Source organism: Pristis pectinata, chromosome 12 (assembly GCF_009764475.1).
Source record: "Pristis pectinata isolate sPriPec2 chromosome 12, sPriPec2.1.pri, whole genome shotgun sequence".
In the NCBI taxonomy this organism is placed as follows: domain Eukaryota; kingdom Metazoa; phylum Chordata; class Chondrichthyes; order Rhinopristiformes; family Pristidae; genus Pristis; species Pristis pectinata.
In genome coordinates, this window is record NC_067416.1 from 11,091,614 (window position 1) to 11,112,952 (window position 21,339).

General features: G+C 41.0%; 1 protein-coding gene across 1 annotated transcript in view; it reads left to right on the forward strand.

Moving 5' to 3' along the window:
* rbm20 (RNA binding motif protein 20) overlaps nt 1–21,339 on the forward strand; it is a 169,708-nt gene that overhangs the window by 146,719 nt on the left and 1,650 nt on the right. Inside the window, exons 9-11 of the mRNA XM_052027719.1 lie at nt 9,475–10,120; nt 13,530–13,649; nt 14,702–14,823. Coding sequence (XP_051883679.1) covers nt 9,475–10,120; nt 13,530–13,649; nt 14,702–14,823 — 888 coding nt within the window. The remainder of the gene's footprint in view (nt 1–9,474; nt 10,121–13,529; nt 13,650–14,701; nt 14,824–21,339) is intronic.

Sequence of the window (21,339 nt, forward strand, 5' to 3'; positions counted from 1 at the left end):
TAAATGGCAGAGCAGACTCAGTGGGCTGAATGGCCTAATTCTCCTCCTGTATCTTATGGTCTTATCTTAGGAGGGTTGGTGTGATGAGATGGACTTGCATGACTTCATTCAGCTGTGGGATTGGGTTTGTGGTGGATACATTGGTGGGGATCACAGGTTGCGTATAAATGGGAAGCAGAAGGAAGATAGCATCTTAGTAAGCACAGCCAAATTTGAAATGGATCCTCCATAATGCCTCTCTTCTTTTGAGATCAAAGAAAGCCTTGTACATTGGTTGATGCTGTTCTCTGTAGTTTATTTGAATTTTCACGCACTGAAGGTCATGTACGTTTTTTGGAAGGACTTTGCATTACAACTCTGGGAGCAGCTCTTTGGCCAATGAGAGGAGGGCAACAACTTTTCCTGTATCAGACTGCAAGGGAGATCTGTAATTACTAGAATCAGATTGGCTCCTTTCTTGAAAATGGTCATTATTATGAATTGTCTGTACTCCTCCAGCAAGCTCTCCTTTTCCCAGAAGATGGAAATGAGGTCCTGAATTCTTCTGTGTGCTTCTCCACCGTATTTTAATACTTAAGCAAGGATTCCATTTGCTTTAGAGGCCTTGTTGTATTTGAGCTGTTGAATGAACTTTTAATTCTCTTGCTGGGCTAGAATCACACTAAGGTTCTGGCAGTGTGCTATGGAATGTAGTTAAGGGCATCTCATGTCAAAGACCGAATCTCAGTTGAGAAGATCTTTAAACTGCTCCTTCTAGCAACCACTATCTCGTTATCCTTAACAATCTCTCTTCTGTATTTGGCTCTTAGTAAGGTGGGTTCTTGGGAGTCTGGGCCGTGAAAGATCTTGACAGTGCTGAAGAATCCACAGATGTTGTGGTTATCAGTGAATTGTAGGTCTCCTGCTCTTTTTCCACTCAACATTATTCTGTAGTTCATGAACTTTTTGTTGGCCCTCAGCCATTGGATGCCTGTAATTCTGTTTTTTTTTTGTTTTCTGGAATTATTGAAGAATGCCTTGTGTCTACAGTAAGTTAGCTCCAGGATCTCCTGGTTGCTCTCAAAAAAAATCAAATTCTGGAAGAGAAAACGAGATTCTCATGGTGGACTTCAATGCAACTATAAGGGACTCTTGTTTTTCTGCCAGAAAGCACAGGAGCTGCAGAGTTCACAGTGTCCAGACATAATGAACACTCGGCAGCTCCTGTGGATTGGGAGTTGTCAGATTGGCTGTGAAGTGTTGCTGAAATGGAGCTCTCTTATCGGAGCCTTTGCCTGTTTGTTACTGATTTTCCTGAGGCAACGAGGCCTGAATTTCCTGCCCATTCTTTATCCCACCCACTCTCTGACCTCTGACCTCTGATGCTCTTTGGCGTCCTGCATAATTCCAACAAAACTTGAGGACCAGCACCTGATCTTCTGTCCAGATACATTGCAGCCATCAGCAGGTTTAGGTAACCAGCCTTGTTTGTGGCCAAACTGGCCAGCTCTAATGTAAGCCATAATTCAGATATTCTCTCCCCAAAGAGTTCCCTGATCTGCTGAGTAGTTTCCACATTCCGCATTTCCAGAAATGCAGTGACTGTCATGTCTATACTGCCCTCATTTACCTCCCCTACACTGCCCTCATTTACCTCCCCTACACTGCCCTCATTTACCTCCCCCTATACTGCCCTCATTTACCTCCCCTACACTGCCCTCATTTACCTCCCCTACACTGCCCTCATTTACCTCCCTACACTGCCCTCATTTACCCCCCCTATACTACCCTCATTTACCTCCCCCTACACTGCCCTCATTTACCTCCCCTACACTGCCCTCATTTACCTCCCCTACACTGCCCTCATTTACCTCCCCCTATACTGCCCTCATTTACCTCCCCTACACTGCCCTCATTTACCTCCCCTATACTGCCCTCATTTACCTCCCCCTACACTGCCCTCATTTACCTCCCCTACACTGCCCTCATTTACCTCCCCCTATACTGCCCTCATTTACCTCCCCTACACTGCCCTCATTTACCTCCCCTATACTGCCCTCATTTACCTCCCCCATACTGCCCTCATTTACCTCCATCTATACTGCCCTCATTTACCTCCTACTATACTGCCCTCATTTACCTCCATCTATACTGCCCTCATTTACCTCCATCTATACTGCCTCATTTACCTCCTACTATACTGCCCTCATATATCTACCTACACTCCTCCAGAAAAGTCAAGTGTGATTAGCAAGCGTTCATCATCCTCTGTTAGACAGTACCAATGTTTTGTGTCATGTGGACAATCTTAGTCTCCACCTTATCACAGACATCCCCTTTGTTCTTTCCATCCCTCCCTCTCCCTGCAACTTAAAACACACTCCTTTTGCAACTGATTCAGCTGAAAGGATAATGACCAAAAACACTACCTCTCTTTCTCTGTCCGTAGACTGCCTAATCTGCTGTGTATCTCCATTATTTTCTCTTTTAGTTTCAGTTTGCCAACACTTTCAGTTGTTTGGTGTTTGCAGAGTTTCTGTTGTTGTTTAGGGACAAGATCGGTGGTGATGACAAGAAGGATTAGGTGGTGGCTGGTCCAGAAGTCACTGGCTGCTGTCGTAGCATGCGTGATGTGGACGTCCTTGCTGCCCCATGCTCAGACAACTGATGTCAGTGGAAGAGCCGAGTGTGTGGCCATGAGGCTTTGTACTTCTAGTGTGTGGGTTTTGACTAGAGTGCATTCTTAGCATTTCGACATGTGGGGAACTGCCACCTGCTCTGGCCTATATGTGACTCCACACCCACAGTGATGTGCTCGACTTTTAATTGACATGGCCTAGCAAGTCACTTGGTTCAAGATAGTGAAGAAGCTTATATAAAATTACAGATTGATCTTGATCGGCTAGATAAGTGGGCCAAGGATTGGCAAATAGCTTTCAATTCGAAATAGTGTGAAGTGTTGCATTTTGGGAAGTCAAACCAGGGTAGGACTTATACAGTGAATGGCCGGGCCCTGGGGAGTGTTGTGGAACAGAGGGATCTTGGAGTGCAAGTACATAGTTTGCTGAAAGCGGCGTCAGAGACAGACAGGGTGATGAAGAAGGCATTTGGTATGCTGGCCTTCGTCAATCAGCACATTGAGTTCAGGAGTTGGGACGTTATGTTAAAGATGTACAAGACATTGTTGAGGTTGCACTTGGAGTATTGTGTAGACTTTCAGTCTCCCGGTAATACAAGAGACATAATTAAACTGGAAAGAGCGCAGAGAAGATTTACGAGGATGCTGCCAGGACTTGAGGGCCTGAATTATAGGGAGAGGTTGTGAAAGCTAGATCTTCATTCCTCGGAATGTAGGAGATTGAGGGGTGATCTTATAGAGGTGTATAAAATCATGAGGGGTATAGACAGGGTGAATGCACAAAGTTTTTTTCCCAGGGAAAGGGAACTAAAAACTGTAGGGCATAGGTTTAAGGTGAGAGGTGGAAGATTTAAAAGGGACCTGGAAGGCAACTTCATGCAGAGAGTGGTGTGTATATATGGAATGAGCTGCTAGAGGAAATGGTTGAGGCAGGTACAATAACAACTTTTAAAAGACATTTGGATAAGTACATGGATAGGAGGGGTTTAGAGTGATATGGGCCAAACACTGGCAAATGGGATTACCTTGGTGGGCACCATGGTCGGCATGCATGAGTTGGGCTGAAGGTCCTGTTTCCATGCTGTATTAGTTTATGACTCCATGACTATGACTCTTAAGTACAATTACAGACAGGCAATAAATGCGCCTCCTGGCAATGTCACCAGGGAATTTAAAAAAAATCAGTCACCATTGCCTGTCATTTTCTCGTAAAGTCCCAATTACAATGGATTTGTAATTTGGGTATTTAATGAAAAATAGAAGATGTAGTATATTTACAACAATCTCTGCAAACTCAGGGCCACACACATCACTGGTTAAGCCTTTGAGGGCATTCTCAGCCTCTGAGATAGATGAGTTTATATTCTTTGCTCAGTAGGGAATGTGGTGATAATCACTGGATACCATAGTTGGAACACCAGACGTCGCAAAAAAATGTTAGAAATTATATTTATTGCATTGCTTAATGTATCATCTTCAATGGATCTCCATTTCTGCTCATCTGGTAAGTGAGTGAAGTGCAAAACCCACATGAATATAATACTTTTTAAATGCTTTGAATATTTTTCTTAGCCTCATATACCTAGAAGTTTGAAAAACAAGACTAGCAGAATTCCTTCCATATTTTGTAATTACAGTATTCAGCAATTCTGTGCACAGTGTTTTGTTTAATGTTTTCCAAAAACACATTATTATATAAAGCATTTCTATATTTCTAGTCATGTGCCCATTGGATTGATGGGTGGCAACAGGGGAAATGGAAACAGTTGTTCTTTCAGGCATTCATATCAAAAATAGTGTAATTAGATGCAGAACAAAACTCATCTTTCAGTTCCCCAATAATGCCCTGTGGACCCAGCTTCAGTGGTGTGTTTTTTTTCCATTTCCACAGAATCATCAGTCATTCTGAGCCATTTTATGCTATTGGAATCAAAGCCAAGATGCTCCAAACTCTTTTTATGCAGTGGAGACTAGTCAATGAATGAAATACGACCACATTGATGCCCCGGCCAAGAAAGCTCACCAGCGCCTCTGCTTCCTCAGGAGGCTAAAGAAATTTGGCATGTCCCCTTTGATACTCACCAACTTTTATTGATACACCATAGAAAGCATCCTATCTGGATGCATCATGGCTTGGTATGGCAACTGCTCTGCCCAGGACTGCAAGAAACTGCAGATTTGTGGACACAGCCCGGCGTGTCACGGAAACCATCCTCCCCTCCATGGACTCTGTCTATACCTCTCGCTGCCTTGGTGAAGCAGCCAGCATAATCAAAGACCCCACCCACCTGGGTCATTCTCTCTTCTCTCCTCTTCCATCAGGCAAAAGATACAGGAGCCCGAGGGCACGTACCACCAGGCTCAAGGACAGCTTCTATTCCACTGTGATAAGACTATTGAACGGTTCTCTTATACGATGAGATGGACTCTTGACCTCACAATCTACCTTCTTATGACCTTGCACCTTATTGTCTACCTGCAATGCACTTCCCTGTAGCTGTGACACTTTACTCTGCATTCTGTTATTGCTTTTACCTGTAGTACCTCAATGCACTCTGTACTAACTCAATATATCTCCACTGTGTAATGAATTGATCTGTACGAACTGTATGCAAGACATGTTTTTCACTGTACCTCAGTACGTGACAATAATAAACCAATACCAGTATTTGCATTTACATAGAACTTCGTGATTTTCCAAAGCACCTTAGACTGAAATAATTACTTTTGAAGGGTAATGTACAAAACTCAGCAGCCAATAAGTACATAACAAAACTCCCACAAGAATAATGTGATAATGACCAGATAATCATTTATGTTAGTGATGTCTGAGAGATAATTATTAGCCAGAACTCCAGAGCTCTTCTTCAAAATCATGCCATGGAACCCTTACACTCACCAAGAGGCCAGGGCTTGAGTAAACATCTCCTCCAAAAGAACAACATCTCCTTCAGCACTGCACTTGAATGTCTGCACAAGAGTCTGGAGTGAAATTTGAACCGGCAACCTTCTGACTAAGGCGAGAGGTCTAACTCTGAGCCCCAGCTACTTTTACCTTATAGTTTATTCCTGTTCAGGACAGTCTTGATATTGCAAACTCTTTCTTGCTGTGATTGCAGGTTGGTGAAGAAGACAGTCAATGTTCTACAAAAAAAGGTTCGTCCCCCAGGAGCAGAAGGTTACCAGAACCAGAGCCAGAAAGAAGCACAAAAGGACAGGTACAATCCGGTGATAACTTCAATATTTAGCCTCATGACAAAAGTACCTAAAGTTGAAAGATGTAGCATGCTGAAGTAGTTTATTGGAACTCTAACACAAGATGTCATTGGGCATGAACCTTTGATTCCCCATGTGATATTTCTTATCTTAATTGGGAAGAAATGGCAAGTGCCCAAGGCTTGTCCACATTTGAGGAAATTAGAGACCAAGCAGATGAGACTTGTGTTGTGGTGCAAGAGCAGCTTAAACAGATGTGGGAAACTGCTGGTTTCTTTACCTCCTAGCTCAAGAAACAGATGTGGAGTAGAACGTTAAAAGGGAGGGAATATAAAATGGAGCAAAGTTTTTTTCTGCTTTGATGGAGATGTTCAAATTACTACTGCAAGGCAATGCCGTGATTAAATCTTCGATTACCCTCATGAATGGTATCACTTATTGCTCCAGGATGTGCTGTGTTGTACAAGCCACACTTGTTAAATACAAAATATTTACGATCACAGAGTTGTATATAAGCATGCTATTGGTTATATTTACCCCTAGGGAAGGTGTCCAGCTCTGGGGAACACCTCATTGTAAGATCAGCATACATAGGAGTAGATGCAGATTCTGTTTACTGTCTAATTAAAGTAAAAATATCAGTCAAATAAGTATAAAAATATGACATTTGCTTTTATTACATCATATTTTATAGAAATGATCTAAAGAGTCATACAGCCAGAAACAGGCCCTTCTTCCCACCATGTCCATGCCAACCTTTTTGCCATTCTACACTAATTCCATTTACCCACGTTAGGTCTGCATCCTTCTATTCCTCGCCAGTTTAGGTGTCTGTCTAAATGTCTCCTAGACATATTGATTGTATCTGATTCCACCACTTCCTCTGACAGTGAGTTCCAGATATCAACCACTGTCTGTGTCAAATCCCCTATAAAACTCCTTCCTCTCATCTTAAACCTATGCCTTCTTGTTTTTGATACCTGCACCATGGGAAAAAGATTCTGACTATCTACTCTATCTATGCCTCTTGTAATTTTATGCACCTCTATCAGGTCACCCTTCAGCCTCCTTCACTCCAGGGAAAACAAGCTGAGCCTCTCCAATCTCTCCCCATAATTAAAGTCCTCCAATCCAGGCCACATCCTGGAGAATCTCCACTGCACTCTCTCCTGTGCAATCACATCCTCTCTATAGTGTGGCAACTAGAATTGCACGCATTACTGCAATTGCGGTCTAACCAGTGTTTTACAAAGTTGCAATATAATCTCCCAACTTTTATATTCTATACCCTGACTATGAAGGCAAGCATGTCACATACCTTCTTCACCATCCTGGTATATCACAAACAACAAGGGTCCCAGCATCAGTCCCTGTGGTACACCACTGGTCACAGGCTTCCAATCAGAAAAGCATCCTTCCACCACTACCCTCTGCCTCCTATGACCACTCCGATTTTGGATCCAAATATCCAGCTCGCCTTGGATCCCATGTGCCTTAACTTCTGGATCAGCCTATCAGGAAAAGTTTGTCAAATACCTTACTAAAGTCCACATTGATAACATGTACTATCCTATCTCTATCCATCTTCTCAGTTAACTCCTCAAAAAGTCAATCAAATTATTGAGACAGGGATTCCCTCACACAAAGTTATGCTGATTATCCCTGATCAGCCACTGCCTTTCCAAATGTACATAAATCCCAACCCTGCAGACTTTCTCCAATAATTTCCTTACCACTGATGTAAGGCTCATTGGCCTATAGTTACTTGGCTTATCCCTGCTGCCCTTCTTAATGTTAAGAATAATATTAGCTATCCTCCAGTCTTCTGGCAGCACACCTGTGGCTAACAAAGGTGCAAAAATCTCTGTTATGGCCTCAGCCATTGCTTCCCATAGCAACCTGGGATAGATCTCATCCAACCCTGGTGATTTACCAATCCTTATGTGCCCCATAACATCTAATACCTCCTCCTTCTTAATACTGACCTGCTTCAGATTATCCAGGTACACTTCCCTGAATTCACCATCTTCCAGGTCCTTCTGCTTGGTGAATAATTCATTTAGGGTGGCCTTGCCCACATCCCCTGGCTACACACACAGATTACCCCTATGGTCATATAGGGAACCCATTCTTTCCCTGACTACCCTCTTCCTCTTGACATACTTATAGAATGTCTGGGATTCCTCATAATCTTACTTGCCAAGGATATTTCATGGCCCCTTTTTGCCTACCTTATTTCTTTCTTAAATTTTCTCCTACACACTCTGTATTTGTAAAGGGAATCCCTCAATCTCATTTGCCTATACGTGCCACGTGTTTCTTTTTGTTTTCTGATTCAACCTTAAATATCCTTTGTCATCCAAGGTTCTTTAATATTGCCAGCTTTTCCCTTCACCCTGACTGGAACATGTTGGCTCTGAACTCTTACTAACTCTCTTTTAAAAGACTCCCAGCCATCAGTTGTTTTACCCCTAAACATCTGCTCCCTCTCTACTTTTTCCGGGTTTGCTCTTATGCTATTGAAATCCCCCAATTCAAAACCTTATCTTGAGAACCAAACTTATCCCTTTTCACAACTATTCTGAAACTTACAGAATTATGGTCACTGTTTCTAAAGTGTTCCCCCACCAACACTTCTAACACCAGTTCCACTTCCTGAGACAAGGTCGAGTACTGCCCTGTCCACAGTTCGACTCTCTACATATCGTCTCAAAAAACTTTCTTGGATGCACTTAACAAATTCTACCTCATCTAATCACTTCCACTAAAATAAACCTGGTCAATATTGGGAAAGTTAAAATCTCCCACCACTTTAACCCTGTTGTTATTGCTGTGATTTGCTTACACATTTGTTCCTCTAATTCCCACTGACTACTGGGAAGTCGATAGTAGGACCCCCAGCAAAGTGATTGCCCAATTCTTATTCCTAAATTCTATCCATATGGGCTCATTGGACAATCCCTCCAGGATATTCTATTTAAGTACTACCATTATGTTCTTCTTAATCAGTAGTGTGACTCACCCTCCTTTTTTGCATTCCCCTCTGTCACATCTAAAACTTCTATACCCTGGAACATTAAGTTGCCAGGCCTGTCTTTCCCTCAACCACATTTCCAATGAACAACAATATCCCAAATACTTAAATATGGATTTATTGTTAGCTGCTATTTAATGGCCAATGGAGACATACTTCTGGGATAACATTGAAGGTGTGATTTATTTTGATCCCTTGTTTCTTGAAAATGGATATGTGAAAAGAGACATTTAGAGGGTGTGGGATTAATTGGAGCTGGACAAGATGTAAGGGAGCAAAGGGCCATCTCCTGATCTGTTCCATTCTCTTATTGTTTTCTGTGATTCATGCGTTTGACATAAATGGCTAAATAGATTTGCAGGTAATCTTCTGCCAGACCCCCACCCAGGCCATTCAGATGTAGATCTCCAATGGAATGAGAATGCCCACATGGGAATGATTACTCAGGGAGCACTGACCCCCACGGACTGCTGAGTAAAGCCAGGGTCAGGAACTCAATGTAGAAGCAATGAAAGTTGTTCTCAGCCCACTGTCTCTCTGCGCTCCTACACAGCATGCTACTTGTGGCCTGACCTTTAATGATATCTTTGTCAAAATTTGCATACAGAGCACATCTTCCGAAAGTGGAAGTGAGACTGAAGGTGAAGTGTGGTATTCCGGCAGCTTGGAGGAGTTTGTGACTGTGGATGAGGTGGGAGGAGAGGAAGAACATTTGATGGAGGTACAAGTGGAGGTTGCTGAGATCCAGGACAGTGACTGTATTCAAACCGAACAGGATGGGAAAATGGAAACAAGTAACAATGACCTAATAGCAAAAGAGACAGTCATTGACTGCGGACATCCCAGTGACAATCTTCATAGCTCTTCACCTCGAGATCCAAGGTTAATGAGTCCAACCCCTTCTCTAGGGAGTGACCGACTCAGCATGGAATCGGAGAACCATTCTCAATTAACGTCCAATTCAGTGAATGAAATGGAACAGACTGCTGTTAAAGCGCTGCAGAGTCCTGTGGATTGTCAAAGCTGTGAAATGAGCAAAGTGTTGACTGAAAATGAATCCGTTGGTCGGCTGGATACAGAAGATCTGTGCAGACCTGATGAGTCTTGTGTAAGTGATGAGAAGCAACAACATGAACATTTTTCAAAGGAAGTGGCAGAACTTCCAAGAACAGATCAATCAGTGGCAAGCACTAATATAGGAAGTGCAGAAACAGCTGAAAGCAAGGAAGACTATCCAGAAGGAATCAGTAGAGGTACATGATGCTAATTGTTTCTCTTAAAATTTTGGATATAACTTTTGATTATTCCATTCTAAACCACTCAAAAGCATTTTCCTTAGAGAAACCTACGTAGCAAACACCTGCCAGGAGCACTGAGAAGTTCTTTGTTTCCTTCTTGCACAAAGCACATGCATCCTTCAGGCACTATTCTGCCTCATCTATTCAGACCCTTCTGAACCCCTGGGAGCACTCGCTATCCATTTCTCATCATTGTCCATTCATTCAGTAGCAACACTCCCCAGTAGTCAGATGAGCACCATTTATATAGTTGCATATACCTTTCAGAGCACGTACCTCTAATGATCACACCCATGAGGCTAAAAACTGGCAGCTGCAGGAACATGCAGAAGATCAATGAAAAATACAATGTTGAAACTGACACAGTGCACCCAACTGCGTCAGTTTCAACATTGTATTTTTTATCAATCTTCTGCATGTTCTTGCAGAAAACTGAGTTCTCTGCAAACTGAGTTCTTAATCTTGAAACTTTCACAAACAGCATCAGGGTGAAATACAATGCAATTTCAACATCAATGAAAGGCAATTTCTGGGTTATAATTTTGAATTAATTGTGGTTTCCTCCAGGTAAACACACAGGAATCTTAAGCCATTATGTTGAATTCCATTATCACCATCCCTTTTATGTTCTCAGGCTAACCCAGGCTATTCACAATCTCAGCAGTCTAAAGCACCTGGAAATGAACCTCGAAACAATTTCCTCTTTGTGATCAATTCTTCTCCCTTTGTGGCTTTGCATGCCTTTCTTCCAATTCATGTTTTCAGCTGAAATCTTGATCCTCAGCTCCAAACTCGACTAATATAATTCTAGATCCTCACCAACTTGCCATAAAGTTAAGTCCACTGATGCTCAGCTACCCTGCACCAAGTCCAGTTCACTTCTATCCTTGACCTGTTTCGGTCCCTCTTTCCCCAAATGTAAAAGTCTTATAAAATTCCTGCATGTATTCTTCCTTCCTTATCTCAGTTACTCCTCAGACCTCTGATAAACTCTGCTTCCCTCAAATCCCTTGCATGCACCCACCCTCACATAAGCACACTCTACAACTAGTGAGTGCACATTTACTATCTATTTCCTGTGTGTTAGAAATATCTTCCTTGTATATCATCAGCTCCATCAACCGCTTTAAAACTTGTCTTAAATTTAATCTCACTGATAAAACTTTTAGTCCCTTCCTTATATCATAGAATCATAAAGCAGCAGAGCACAGTGCAAGGTTACTCAGCCCATTCTAACTGGGTTGGCTCTTTTGAAGAGCAAGTTAGTTTGTCCCTTCCTCCACCTTCTTCCCCATATCCCTATAATTTATCCAATTCTGTTTAGAGGGCTACCATTAAATCTACATCCACCATTTTCTATTGCAAAATAATATATACAGGAAATACAATCAGCACATTTCTGTACATTCATTGTACTATCAATTCATAATTCAATTACAACATGTTAATGTTTCCTCCTGAAATAGTGCACCTGTTAAGCATTTGGGAGACTGCTACACAGGACCCAGTCCTTCGCAGGACCCTAGACTGTAGTCCTATCCCAGAAAGTTTTTGTGGTGGCTGCACTGAGCTTCACTACATCCCTCAGCATGTAGTCCTGTACCCTGGAATGTGCCAGTTGGTAGCATTCACTCATGGACATCTCCTTACACTGGAAGACCAACAAGTTTGGGTCAGAAAGTGCTCCCTTCACCTGGTTAGTGATCTTCCTGCAATCTATATTCACCATTCTATCAGTGTATACAAACTCCTAACAACTCATTACTTAAAATTTTTCCTTTGTGCTGCCTCTGGTTTTATTGCAGTCATCTTACATCTGTGCCGTATGTTGATTGGAAACAGTTTCTTTTAATTTAGACCTTTTATGATTTTCTTCTTCAGTTTTCTGCGATTCATTTACATCTAATTTTCTTTGAGGTCATTGGAGCCTTTTTAAACAATAAAAGTGCCGTACAAAAGCAAAGTTGTTAATAATATCAATGTAGTAATTACTGTGCAGAACCAGGTAAACTGGAATCAAATCAAACATGTAAGAAGTTTGAAAACTAAAAGAAATGTTATTTATATATGCCATTAAATATGTTACAGCATTTTAAATTGTTATGATTTTAATCAACTCTAAGTCTGGTTCAGCATAAGAACATGCACCCTCAAAATAAATAACTCCTCAGGAGACTGGTTTTCTCTCTATTTGATGGGCCTTTGAGGTATTGATGCAATTTAGCACATTTGACACCTTCCAGAATCAGAATCAGGTTTATTATCACTGACGTATATGACATGAAATTTGTTGTTTTGCAGCAGCAGTACAGTGAAAAGACATAAAAATTACAAAATAAATAAATAGTGCAAAACAAAGGAGTAATGAGGTAGTGTTCATGGGTTCATGGACCGTTCAGGAATCTGATGGTGGAGGGGAAGAAGCTGTTCCTAAATCACTGAGTGTGAGTTTTCAGGCTCCTGTACCTCCTCCCAATGGTAGTAATGCAAAGAGGGCATGTCCCAGATGGTGAGGGTCCATAATAATGGATGCCACCTTCTTGAGGCACCACCTCTTGAAGGTGTCCTCAATGGTGGGGAGGGTTGTGCCTGTGATGGAGCTGGCTGAGTCTGTAACCCTCTGCAGCCTCTTGCGATCCTGTGCATTGGAGCCTCCACACCAGGCTGTGATGCAACTGATCAGGATGCTCTCCACTGTACATCTGTAGAAATTTAATGCAACAGTCTTTGGTGACGTACCAAATCTCCTCAAACTCCTAATGAAGTAGAGCTGCTGTCGAACCTTCATCATGATTGCATCAAAGTGTTGGGCCCAGGATAGATCCTCTGAGATGTTGACGCCCAGGAACTTGAAGCTGTTCACCCTTTCCACTGCTGACCCCTCAAAGAGGAATGGTGTGTGTTCTCCTGACTTCTTCATCCATTTAATCTCACATTTGAGATCCACTGTGCTTGGTTTATCCTGCAACATTTCCAAAATACTTTTGTGGAAATTACATAATGGTCCTGAGCCGAGATTTTAACACAGGAGATTAAATCTTCAGCAATGATATTCAAATGATTGACTTGGATACCAGTGTGTGATCTGAAAGAATACTGACACAATGCCAACTGAACCATCATATTGAGGAGAATCCTATTATTTTCAGCATATATTGACTAATCATTTTACCTTGCCAATTTTTTTGAGTAATATCATTTATAGTGGTGTTAAAATTCATTAACAAAAAGTAATTAAAATACATGTTCATTTGTTTCAAACAGTTCTTTTTATATAGCACCACTTACTGCCTTGTAATGATTCAGTGAAAGAACAGAATCCTTGAGGAATGTCTGTGCTGATACTTAATATTTTTTAATGCAGAAAACACAAGCCAACCAATGCAAGAATCAGCTGGAAGCAGTCAACAAGTCCCTCACATACAACAACCTCAGTTGCCATGGGAGCGCAACAATGTCTTCTCTAACCTTAGTATTCCTCTAGGTAAGTACTAATATAGGGCTGTCAAGATAACTCTTGTTCTATAGCAGGTTTGTTTGACTAATATATATTTTAGGAGCTGCCAACTGTTACCTGTAATTTAGTAGAACTGTTGATATTTGATAAATCGAAATCCAAGTAAGTTGCATGTCAGGGTAGAATAATGCAGATGTTGTGTGACCAGTCATTGTATATATTTTAATATTTTCCTAACCCAGCTAATCTTTCAGGCTTTGTAAACACGTCCATCAAAATTATCTCAATTTACATAAAATTACATTGAATGTAAACTGTGCAGAAATAAGCCATTCAACCCAGTTAATCTGCGCTGGTGTTTAGACTTAACGAGTCTCCTCCCATTCCATCTGCCTCATCTCAGCTTTTCAGCATTTCTTAGTATTCCCTCGTATTTGTCATTTCCTTCTGAAAGCATCTACTTGCCTCAGCCAATTCTTTGTGCTAAATTATGGAACAAACATGCATTGTATTCTACTCACCACTAGAAATTAGATTGAAATGACCTTAATTCATGCAGGTCACCACTAATGGATGTGTTACATCCCTGGATCACCAGGTTCTATCTGAAGTTATTTGACTCCAGTTTACTATCCACCCTTTCTTTGAGTGTGATGGGTTCTAATGGGTGCCCCACCCAAGTATCCATTCTTTATGTGGAATCCAAGTTTACTTGGTTACATCAAAGCAGAGTCCAGACCCTGTCCACCAGAACTTCGTGCATCTCCATTATCTTGGAAGTTTCCTCTCCGTAGATCAGGAGTGTGAAAGGCCTGCTGTACCTTGGTTGAGATCAACCATAAAACTAGAAATAAATCAACACTCTGTGTGAAGGACTCATTACTTGACAGAATGTTGAAGAAAGATACATTTAAAGTATTTTTCCTGCAAAAAATTACTTGAATGGAATGAGTTAAGTAAAGCCAAATTCCCTCCAATCCTTCAAAGTTAGATAAAGTGGGGAATATTGTAATCCAAATTCCTGGAATCTGTGTGCCCTTAACTGAAAGCTTGATAACCAGTGGGCTCTCATTTTTCAGGTGTTGAATTTGTAGAACCTAGAACTGGATTTTACTGCAAGCTCTGTGGCCTGTTTTACATTACGGAGGAAGCTGCAAAAACCAGTCATTGCCGGAGTTCTGTCCATTATAAGAACCTGCAGGTAAGTGAGACAAGAGCTGCCTGACGTTATTTATGTACGGTAAGGAAGTCATATTATTTTGCTCAACCCTGCTTTTTGCTGCGAAAGTTGTTGTGGATCCCCATTGTTATGCTACTGGTAACTCGGGATTTCCACAATCCCTGTCAGTGTACTAAAATGGAAGAAGTGCAATTGGATGGATGCTTCAACCGATTGGAGATGATTGAGTCCCGGATAAAAGGAAAGAGATAAAAGGGCAGGTGTTCCAATGAGAAAGTGGTTGATGATGAAACTCAATGTATGGAGCAGCACAGGTTTGCTCAGATTTAACAAAGTAATTTTTCCCAAATACTGGAAATCTGAAATTAAAATGCTGGAAATGCACAAAGAGTCATTAAGCTTTTGTCAAGAGAGAAATATAGTTGAGATTTCAGGTTGCTGACTTACAACAAAACCGGAACGGCCAAACTGATCTGCAGGAGGCAAAGAGTGGGAGTAAAGGGGGCCTTTTCTGGTTGCTGCAGGTGACTAGTGGTGTTCCCCAGGGGTCAGTATTGGGTCCGCTACTTTATATGTTAATGATCTAGATGATGGAATTGATGGCTTTGTGGCCAATTATGCAGATGATACAAAGATAGGTGGAGGGGCAGGTAGTGCTGAGGAAGCAGGGAGTCTGCAGAAGGACTTGGACAGGTTGGGAGAATGGGCAAAGAAGTGGCAGATGGAATACAGTGTAGGGAAGTGTGTGGTCATGCACCTTGGTAGAAGGAATAAAGGCGTAGACTATCTTCAAAATGGGGAGAGAATTCAGAAATCGGAGGTGCAAAGGGACTTGGGAGTCCCAGTGCAGGATTCCCCAAAGGTTAACTTGCAGGTTGAGTTGGTGGTAAGAAAGGCAAATGCAATGTTAGCATTCATTTTGAGAGGACTAGAATATAAAAGCAAGGATGTAATGCTGAGGCATTGTCAGATTACATTTGGAGTAGTGTGAACAGTTTTGGGCCCCATATCTAAGGAAGGATGTGCTGGCATTGGAGAGGATCCTGAGGAGGTTTACATGAATGATCCCAGGACTGAAAGGGTTAATGTATGAGGAGCATTTGATGGCTCTGGGCCTATATTCGCTGGAGTTTAGAAGGATGAAGGGGGATCTCATTGAAACCTACCAAATATTGAAAGGCCAGGATAGAGTGGATGTGGAGAGGATGTTTCCAGTAGTGGGAGAGTCTAGGACCAGAGGGCACAGCCTCAGAATAGAAGGACGTCCCTTTAGAACAGAAATGAGAAGGAATTTCTTTATCCAGAAGGTGGTGAATCTGTGGAATTCACTGCCACAGACGGTTGTGGAGGCCAGGTCACTGGGTTTATTTAAAGTGGAGGTTGATAGGTTCTTGATTAGTAAGAGCATCAAAGGTTACAGGGAGAAGGCATGAAAATGGGCTCGAGAGGGAAAAATAAATCGGCCATTATCGAATGGCAGAGCAGACTCGATGGGCCGAATGGCCTAATTCTGCTCCTTTGTCTTATGGTCTCATAAACAAGATGCAGAGAAAGGGGTGAGTAAGGGAGAGAACAAAAGAGGAATATGAAATGACTGCTGGAAAACTGAAATAAACATGCCAGAAATGTGGATTATCTGAAATTTTCACTGAACAGAAGTTTCTGCACTTGGCTTCCCCCGTAGGGAGGGGACCACATTGTGAGCACCAAGGGCAAGATACAAGTGGAGGAGGTACAAGTGATTACAATGTACAAGGAAGTACATTGGTTCACCTGGAATGAGATTCAAGGTCCCTGGATGATGTGATGGGAAGAGGTAGATAGCTGTGGATTGTCTTGCACCTGCTGGGAAAGGTGCCTTGGGAAATGGGGAGAAGGTGTTATGGAGACAGCAGAGTGAATCAAAGCAACCAAAATGAATGGTCCCTTCTGAATGTAGTATGTGTCTGTTGGAGGCATCATGTTTCCTATAGTCACTCAATTGCTCTGCTAACTCCAGAGAGTTATTCTGTATATACACCTTTTCCAGATTACCCTTTATTCTCTGTTACCAGCTTCTTTCACGCTGCACCATCAGCCTTTTTGTCATTTAATCTCTCCATCCTAACGCAAGTGAGTTTTTCTGCAACTTAAAACTTGCTTCAAGTCTCTTCCCAGCGCTGATGAAATGTCATTCACCAGAAACGTTAATTCTATGTTTTGTTTGCAAATCAGATCGAATAGGGTTAGCTGTATTCAGTCACTCAGTCAAACCCTGTCACCTGTTGCTTACTTTGTTGTCAGTTAATATCGACAATATGTATTACAGGTTCATAATTGTTCATATTTAATCTTATTCTGTAACATGGAACTCATGAAATACCAGATATCCTCTGGATGTGGTGGGTATGTAACCCCATGTTGATCTGCCATATCTATTTCAGCTTTGGAGTGACCCTTCCCTCCAGAGAGAGCAGTTACACTGACTAATGTGATTTGCAATCCTTGAACAAAGTTCTTGCCTCAAACCTTAGGGTAAATTATGTAATTCTGTCCTCACCAGAAGAACCAGTTGGAAAGATAGGTGTGTACCTCCTTGCACTTTTCATCTAATCTAAATAATGGACAATATTTACTATAAATTACTTTCATACTCCATGGCTGTTCACGCTGCCTCAGTAAAGCAGCCAACATAATCAGAGACCCCACCCATCCCGGACATTCTCTCGTTTCCCCCCCCCCCCCCACCATCGGTCAGAAGATACAAAAGCCTGAAAGCACGTACCACCAGGCTCAAGGAGAGTACGATAAAATGGACTCTTGACCTCACAATCTACTTTGTTATGGCCTTGCACCTTATTGTCTGCCTACACTGCACTTTCTCTGTAACTGTAACACTATATTCTGCATTCTATTATTGTTTCCCCTTGTACTACCTCAATGCACTGTTGTAATGAAATCATCTGAATGGATGGCATGCAAGACAACTTTTTCACTGTACCTCTGTACATGACAATAATCAACCAATTTACCAATGGCTCACAATATGTTTCATGTATACTGTAACTGTTTAACTCACTTCACTGCATCTTTTAAGGTGCTTTCCAATTGGGCTATTCAATTATTCTTTGAACTTCCAGAAAATACAACAAACATGATCATTTTATAACTTCTTAAACCTCACAATATCTCCGCACAAGGATACTCCATCATTTTATTCAAAGTACATAGGTTAAAGCTGCTATCTAATAAGCATTGTAATGAGTCCTTGATAATATTTTAGCCTCCAGCACACACGCCCCATATTTAGGAATCCCATTTAGATGCCTGCAATTTTGCAAGTGTTTTTAATCTGGAGTACCCCACCTAATAATCATTTAAATTGTTGGGATATACCAGGCATAGTAAAAAAAATCTTACAGAATTATATTCCTTATTTTGGATTCTTGGATTTACAGCAACATGAAATGGAATCTAAGATCAAAGATCAAAGAAAGCTTGATAAGATTAGTGAAGGGTTTCATTTCAAAACTTTAGTAATTTAGTAATTAAACTAAACAAAAACATGTGCTACTATACAAGTTCTTTGGATCGTATCAGTTCTATACTTATATGGATATATTCCAAAGCAAATGTATTCTTGGTATAAATACTAGTTACATCTATCTAAATGCTTTGATCTGACAATTTTATGTTTCAGATCTTAAAAGCCCACTTGCAAATAAATTGCAAATAAAAGTTTGGCTAAAAACCTGCCATTTCTTAAAGAGTGAATAATTGTCTTGTTGACTACCAGATTTATTTAAAAGAGATTTTTTATTCTGAAGGAATGAAATAAGCCACAAAATCAGGCAAGGGCAGATTTTAGAAAAAATGAAAAGTGGGAAGAAACTAGAGCACGAGGTTGGAGAATAACAGTGGAGTGTCTTGACAGATGAGACTGCAGTGGTTTAGAACAAATGCCATAAATATTCAAATAGAATTTACACACGGTGAGGGGGTGGGTGGGGGATTTTCCCAGTAATTTTAGGCTGCTGTGGATAAATAGAGAGATTAGAAATTGGAAATTGGAAAAGTAGATTTACAAGAACAATAAATAATTGTGACAAAATTAAAGTTAAAATATGAGAAAATTCAAAAGATGTGACTGTTCGACTTCTGAAGTTCAGGCTGACCAGAGGAGGGAAAGAAAAATTCATGCTGAAAGTTGCAAATATTTGTTGCTTTTGGCAGCATTGGTTTGATTTAATGATCTAGCCTTTAGTCGTAAGAACAGGGAAATGAGGTAGGTATACCAGAAAAGGCTGTTGAAATCTAGCTGCTTTGGTAGCAATGTTCAAAACACAAAAACATCCCATTCTGTTGTTAATTTCTTATACCCCTCAAGTGAATCTTCCACCAGAAAACAAGTTAGTATGTTCTAGTGACAAACAATTTACTTGTGTTGGATTAATCCTTCAGATCTACATGCTAAACTGGCAAACACTGACCAACTGCTTTGGAAAAAAGCAGCATATGCAGCTGGAAATCAGCCTTGCAAATAAGCCTTGTGGTGTGTGGTGAGCAGGAGGAAGACTCAGAATATGATTAGATGTAGGTTGTGATAAGGTACAGTGCAAATGGACTCAAAATTCGATTGACTTTATTTCAGGGATAAAGAAGTCCAATTTATGGAACTGGGGCTTTCAGTAATTACAAAAGAATTACAAGCACTGAAGATATTTGCTTCATTTTTCCAAGGAGACTTAGGCCCATAGGCCACCCTTACCAAGACACCTTACCACTCCTATCCATTCCCCAGCAGATTTATATTATCTTTGGAAACATATGATTGCTGCATTTTAAGGGATTTTTCAACTAAAATCTTCTATAAATGGCATCAACCCAACCACCGGTCCCATTGCATACATAAAATGTGGCCCTATCCTGGGCCTTTTCACAGGCCAGAATTTAGCAGGCTGCTTCCTGAGTGATTACACAAAATTATATTTTAAAAGAAGTATAAATTTTTGAATCAGTTCAAGTGAGATTGAAATCAAATAGTTGACATCAAAAATTAGAATTAAGCTCTGGAGAAGAACTACAACTAAATTTTAACTTGATTTTACTGCTTTTAAATATGCCTCAAAATAACGGGGAATTCAGTCAAACCTGTTCATGCAGGAGTTTTGTTCCACAATGATATCAGTCAACTGGTGTTGCATTTCAAACATTTTCTGTTTTAAAAACATTAAAACATATAAGGCTGTGTGCTCTTATTGGTGATAATTGTGGACAAATGCATCTAAGAAAAACAAGTTAACACAATCCACTGAAATGGTGCTAATGGACAGTTATTAGAAGGGCTATACGTTTATTAGGTGAAATGAATTAAGAATACATTCTGCTATTTGTGTGGTTGGCACTCAGCTGTGCTTTAAAAAAGATTAGGAACTTTTAGCTGCTTTCATAATGCCTGTGGCACTTCAGCAGGACTGGAAGTCCCTAACGAGTTAGTGCATCCAGACTTCAGATGAAACAACAGTACAGCCTGAAAGTTATTTAATTACTGGTTAAGTTTGGAATGTGTTAGTTCTATAGCCAGAGCACAAAAAGGCTGGGACAAATCCAAATGCCGTGGAGGAGAGTATCGAGATGAGTTATTTGGGGAAAGTCCAATACAGGAAGTACAAGACCAATTGGTTCTCTAATATATTCACTGATTAGCCCTCAAAGGTATGATATTGAAATTAATAGAAGGTCTAATTAAGGGCTTGAGTCCCCTGAGGATGTCAACAGGGACCAAAATCAACACTTCAGCAGTTGAAAGACTGGTGACTTTAGCATGCCCTCTACTTGCACATCTGCAGGCACACAGTTAGCCACGCAATATGTGTTAAAATATAAATAGATAGTTAATAGTCCTGGACAATCTCCACGTTTGGAAGGGTGACTCACATTGATCGCCTAATCAGAAATCAGTGGGTGAGCATCATTCTCGTGTTTCTTTACGGCATGACAGGAGGTAATTTGGCCCATCGAGTCCAAGCCAATTCTTGGAGCAATCCCATCATTCTCATCTGTGTATGGAGTTGTGAGGCAGCACCACCACCTGCTGTGCCACTGCTGCCCTGGCTAGGTTCATTTAATCAACAGTGTGTAATAGATGCAGCGCTTTGTAGAAGTTGTCATTTTCATCTCAGAAGGAAAAAAATCCATGTAACATTTTTTTTAAGGATTAAGCAAGAGATGCAGCACAGGAAGAGGCCCAAGTTCATGCCAGTGTTCTCGATTCTCTGCTTAAGGTTCCTCTTCTTTCATTGTCTGAATCTGTCAACATGGCCATCTCTTCTCCTTTAAATGCATTCCCAACCTCTCCTTAAATGCACTCATACTATTTGTTTTAACCACTCACTGTAGTAATATGGTGCAGATTCTCACCACTCTTTGGGTAAGATTTTCTTTTGAAAACCCTGATGGATTTCTTGGTGACTGTCCAATATTAGTGGCCTCTTCCCCACACATGGAAATGTTCCCTCTGTATCAAAACCTTCCAAAATTTTAAAGACCTCTATTAGG